This window comes from Hipposideros armiger, unplaced genomic scaffold (genome assembly GCF_001890085.2).
Source record: "Hipposideros armiger isolate ML-2016 unplaced genomic scaffold, ASM189008v1 scaffold_987, whole genome shotgun sequence".
NCBI lineage: Eukaryota > Metazoa > Chordata > Mammalia > Chiroptera > Hipposideridae > Hipposideros > Hipposideros armiger.
The window spans coordinates 121718-127835 of record NW_017732337.1 but is presented as its reverse complement, the minus strand read 5'-3'; the positions used below and the strand labels follow the sequence as shown (position 1 = coordinate 127835).

Sequence of the window (6118 nt, the reverse complement as noted above, 5' to 3'; positions counted from 1 at the left end):
TATTTATTTATTTATTTATTTATTTATCTTTGAATCCTGCTCTGACCTAAATAAGACTAGAAGCTGACTTAGACAAATATATAAAATATGAATACAAAAGCCAGTAGATAAGACATGATGAAGAGAAAATAAAAATCTAATCTAAAGCTCAGAGGTAGATGCCTTTTTGCTCTATTGCTGCAAATGCGTCTCCAGTTTAATGCAGAACTTTATACTGGACAGAGCAAAGAGCACTACCCACTGCATTATAACAGATGGTGTTCATGAGATCGAAATCATGTTGGTTGTTCATTAAAACAAAAGATCAAGACAAATGTTTGCTCTGTGTCTTTTATAAAAGACTGATACAGACCTGTCTATACACAGTCCAGTGGCGAGGTTCAATTTTTTTCCCCCCTGGTGTCACCTGGTGAAAGCTTAAGATATAAAATCAGAGTCTGCTGATAATGACTCTGCAGAAAGGACAAAGTCCTTGGAATATGGTCTGAACTCCCCAGCACATATTTTTTGCTACCCCTATATTGAAATGACGCAGCTCAGAAATAAAGATCGTATCATTGATAGCCATTTTGGATAAAAACCTTTCCAAAAGAAACTTTCCCCTTGAGGATGAGAGTAACTAAAATGCCAGCTGTAGGAATGCAAGAAAATATTGACAGTTTAGCTAACGTCTAGCAGATCAGTTCCTCTTCTCCTGTGACTATTTTGATACTTGACATGTATTTATAATGAGTTTCATTGGAACTATATCATATGTGCAATTAATTTAATTGACTCCACTTAACATGCTTAGCAAACATGCCTGTATCCCCCACAAAGAAAAAAAAGGAAATGCAGAGAAGGAAGGAAAGTTACAATTTAAATGGTGTGTGGTAAGTCTACTCACTCAATATGTAAATTACTTAGAGAAAACCTGATATGGGAAACATGATTCCATTGTTTCTTTAGTCAGTTTCACCTTTGTGGAACTCTCATAAAGTAAGCACCTTGCTACTCCAAAGATGATTCCAATACAGATAGATATATACTCATATTCCATGACCTCTGAATACAATCTAACTACTTCTTCTGATGTTCTGTCAAAGAAACAGCAGCGTATTCTAATTCAGAATAAAAGGAAAAGAATTTAAAAAGAAAAGAAAAATTTGCTCTATTAGAAATTCTAGGAAATACTTAGGGAATTTAGGGAATTTTCAAGGGTATTTATTTATTTATTTATTTATTTATTTATTTATTTTAAGATTTTATTGGGGAATTAGGGGGAGGGGAACAGCGTTGGGGAATCGGGGAAGGGGAACAGACAGGTAGACAAATTGCTGTTTTTGTTCTTCAGTCTAGTTGTGGAGGACATCGCTACACTGGCCCATGTTGGTTTGATCATTGTGCTCTTCCCGGGAGAGGACATCGGTCACCGGTCATTGGTCAGCCACTCACAGCGGCTCCCAGCAGCTCACACTGGCTGCCGGCCACTCACACTGGCTGCCAACCACTCACGAAGCTCATGGCAGCCTACTGCAGCAGGGACTGCAGCCTGCGCCGTGGCCAGAGACTCACAGCTGCCCTGCTCCAGGTTGAGCTGTTGTTTATCATCTTAGCTATAGAGGGCGAGTGTCACTGGCCCTCAATGTGGGATCCGAATCGCAGCCCTGCTGCTCAGACCTGGCGCTCCCAAGCGAGCTTTTAACCAGCTGAACCACTTGGCTGACCCTCAAGGGTAATTATTAATGTTCCCTTTTTCCCTTGCTGACTCTAGAACCTGACCTTCTAAAGAGATACAGTCCCATGCGTATGTGAAGGACAGGCAGTGTGGCATAGAGATAAGCAAGCACTGTGGTGTCAAAAAGACCAGGATTTGGGGCCGGCCGAGTGGCACGTTGTTTAAGAGCTGGCTTGGGACACCAGAGGGCCCCGGTTTGGATCCCACATATGAGGACCAGTGACACTGCCCTCTACAGCTAAGTTGCTGAACAACAGCTCAACCTGGAGCTGGGCTGCCGTGAGTTGCTGGCGACGTTGTGGGCTGCAGCCCCTGCTGCAATGGGTTGCCATGGGCTACCGTGTGTAGCCAGCAGCCAGCGTGAGTGGCCAGCAGCCACTGTGATTGGCCGTCCAGAAGCCAGCAACTGATCTGCCTCGCCCGGGAAGAGCGCAATGATGGTGCCAACTTGGGTCAGTGAAGCGACATCGTCCACAACTAGACTGAAGAACAAAAAGAGAGCAACTTGTCTGTTCCCCTTCCCCCAATTCCCTGCACTGTTCTCATCCCCCAATTCCCCAATAAAAACCTTAAAAAAAAAAAAAAAAGACCAGGGTTTGGATAATGAGCTCCATCACTTCTCTGCTGTAAAACTTTTAACATGAGATTTAACTTTTCAAGCCTCAGATTCCTCATGAAGAAAATGAGATTAATGATGCCTACTTCATCAGGTTGGAAAATAAATAAAATCATGTGTGACGAAGCACTTAACATCCAATGATAATGGATTATTAGTGCATCACACCGGTTCCCTACAAATCAGTAGAGTTATTATTTGAGCTTGAAAAATTTGAAAATAACTCGAGTGATAAATGATATTTACTTTTAATTATAACTACAAGGCTATACATATGCATATATATATATATATNACACTCTGGTTCCAAGGGCATGGTTCTATGACCCCAGTCTCTTCTCACATAGCTCTTGTCACATGTTAGTGTAACTTGCTTTTGTTTTCTGTCTTGTCCCCTAGACTGTAGAAGAGACCATGTCTGCCTCATTTACTACTGTAGTTGCAGTTGCTATGTTTCTAAGGGAAATATTTTTAGTATAATTCAGTTAGAAACTTTCTGATTAAAAAAAGAAATCTTAACACTGACCTCCTGTTACACTGTGATTTGTAGGACTCATTAAAAGTTGCCTTCATGAATTCCTAAATAGATGCCTAATCGTTTTTTATAACTATTTATGTATGTATTTATTTATTTATTTATTTATTTATTTATTTATTTATTTATTTATCTTTGAATCCTGCTCTGACCTAAATAAGACTAGAAGCTGACTTAGACAAATATATAAAATATGAATACAAAAGCCAGTAGATAAGACATGATGAAGAGAAAATAAAAATCTAATCTAAAGCTCAGAGGTAGATGCCTTTTTGCTCTATTGCTGCAAATGCGTCTCCAGTTTAATGCAGAACTTTATACTGGACAGAGCAAAGAGCACTACCCACTGCATTATAACAGATGGTGTTCATGAGATCGAAATCATGTTGGTTGTTCATTAAAACAAAAGATCAAGACAAATGTTTGCTCTGTGTCTTTTATAAAAGACTGATACAGACCTGTCTATACACAGTCCAGTGGCGAGGTTCAATTTTTTTCCCCCCTGGTGTCACCTGGTGAAAGCTTAAGATATAAAATCAGAGTCTGCTGATAATGACTCTGCAGAAAGGACAAAGTCCTTGGAATATGGTCTGAACTCCCCAGCACATATTTTTTGCTACCCCTATATTGAAATGACGCAGCTCAGAAATAAAGATCGTATCATTGATAGCCATTTTGGATAAAAACCTTTCCAAAAGAAACTTTCCCCTTGAGGATGAGAGTAACTAAAATGCCAGCTGTAGGAATGCAAGAAAATATTGACAGTTTAGCTAACGTCTAGCAGATCAGTTCCTCTTCTCCTGTGACTATTTTGATACTTGACATGTATTTATAATGAGTTTCATTGGAACTATATCATATGTGCAATTAATTTAATTGACTCCACTTAACATGCTTAGCAAACATGCCTGTATCCCCCACAAAGAAAAAAAAGGAAATGCAGAGAAGGAAGGAAAGTTACAATTTAAATGGTGTGTGGTAAGTCTACTCACTCAATATGTAAATTACTTAGAGAAAACCTGATATGGGAAACATGATTCCATTGTTTCTTTAGTCAGTTTCACCTTTGTGGAACTCTCATAAAGTAAGCACCTTGCTACTCCAAAGATGATTCCAATACAGATAGATATATACTCATATTCCATGACCTCTGAATACAATCTAACTACTTCTTCTGATGTTCTGTCAAAGAAACAGCAGCGTATTCTAATTCAGAATAAAAGGAAAAGAATTTAAAAAGAAAAGAAAAATTTGCTCTATTAGAAATTCTAGGAAATACTTAGGGAATTTAGGGAATTTTCAAGGGTATTTATTTATTTATTTATTTATTTATTTATTTTAAGATTTTATTGGGGAATTAGGGTTGCCTGGACATTAGGATCTGAGCTGCTTCATAATGTTCTTATGAAGAAGAAATTAAATAATGCATACAGTTTGCTTAGCTATTTCCTCACAGGTGATCAGCACACAATCAATGTTAGATAGCTAATGCCATCCACCAACGTTCATGAGCTGTGTGGACTCAACCATGCTCTATAGAGACACCAACTAGGCTCTGGGGTTTTTGTTTCTCTTAGTTTATAAGAAGTCAAACATGACTCAACGTGTTAGCCAGATTATAAATTCTTTCCTCCTAACCACCATGGCCCATGTCATTTCTATGCATCCTCATTCCTTCTCAAGAGGAGAAAACCAAAGGCCAAGGCACAAAAGTGCAACAGATGCTTTTGTGCCATTAGGAAGTGGTTCGTTGCATTTTTTTTTTTTTTTTTACAGGTGGTCTACAGTTACATAGGGTGTTTGGCAAAAGACACATCCTCTTTGGAAGTTAAGCCCTGTATTTTGAGTAAATTGTCATACGTCTAAATGAGTCCCTCACATCATGATGGTGTGCTCTCATGTGGTGCTTTCTTGTCTTTTCAGATCCCCCAGATTAGTTATGCATCAACGGCACCCGAGTTAAGTGACGACCGGCGCTATGACTTCTTCTCTCGTGTGGTTCCGCCTGATTCCTTCCAAGCTCAGGCCATGGTAGACATTGTAAAGGCCCTAGGCTGGAATTACGTGTCTACTCTTGCATCTGAAGGAAGTTATGGAGAGAAAGGTGTGGAATCCTTCACGCAGATTTCCAAAGAGGCAGGTAGGAAGAGACCGCAATGGTCAAGATGACCCTCTTCCAATGTCTGTGGTTTGTAGGGTTCTTTTCAGACTTTCTTGAACAAACGCTATAGCTAGTCACCATCTACCGACTCTCACATCCCCCACTGCTTGTGAAGTAGATCTGTAAAGTCTTTCTTTACAACACTTGTTTTTCAAGAGCATATTTTCAAAAATGTGAAACTAAAGTCTCGTAAAGTATTAGTGGAAGGAATGGAGAGAAGAAAATACGTATGTTCTAAAATTGATATCTCCTGTGTAATGGGTACTTGTGTGGATTGCTGCTTATACATGAAAACTGGAGAAAATATGGCTAAATGTGCCTCTCAAGGCATGCTCTTTTTCTCTGTTCCTTTCTAACGTGGGGAGAATTGTTTAGCATTATGAGAACCCAATCACAGGCACTTTACTTTGAAGAGGAGTGACAATGATGGCTCTGACTGACTTGACCAACACAGAATTAAATAAATTATTCAGATGGTAGAATGTATTTAGACAAATATGAAACTTTATATTAGTTTGAGAAAGATAGTTATAATAAGTAGCACTTGAAGAAGATTCTTTTATGCTTGTTTATTTAGCTCAAATTGGAAATAATGGGTTCAGATATTTGGCCAGAAGTCTTCCATTGGGCAGAGTTTGAAAAATGAGATAAAATCCTCACACCTAAGAACCCCAACAATAAATAGTCAGGCTTCCCTAGATGGAAATATTGGATATAGTGAACATGGAATATAAAATGTATGCTTGGATATTCCTGTACAGTTCTTATGCTAAAGCCAAGTTCTTACTTATGTTTGCAAGAATTTTATCTAATTTAAATTGTTATTGATCGGAATAGTTAACCAACAGTAAAGACACACAGCAAGGTAATAGAACCAGAGGTCCTTTTCATGAGGGAAAATGTCATAAATCCTGAAGACATGGCTGTGAGTATTTGACTGTCAAACTACAGATACACTTACTCATATGATGTGTCAGTGTATAGATGGCATATCTGCACGTTGCTGCTGAAAGGAGGAAGCCAGACCTTGGCTGTAAATCCCATGGTTTTTACTCAAGTGCCTCATCATTAGCTCTAATTTCAAAAATT

The 6118-nt window shown here is 38.7% G+C and overlaps 1 protein-coding gene across 1 annotated transcript in view; it reads left to right on the top strand.

Annotated features, from left to right (window-relative positions):
• The window catches only part of LOC109375705 (metabotropic glutamate receptor 7-like), a 278595-nt gene extending 273558 nt beyond the window's left edge, over positions 1 to 5037 (top strand). The window contains exon 2 of the mRNA XM_019631204.1: positions 4792 to 5037. Coding sequence (XP_019486749.1) covers positions 4792 to 5037 — 246 coding nt within the window. The remainder of the gene's footprint in view (positions 1 to 4791) is intronic.
• Positions 5038 to 6118: the final 1081 nt, after the last annotated feature.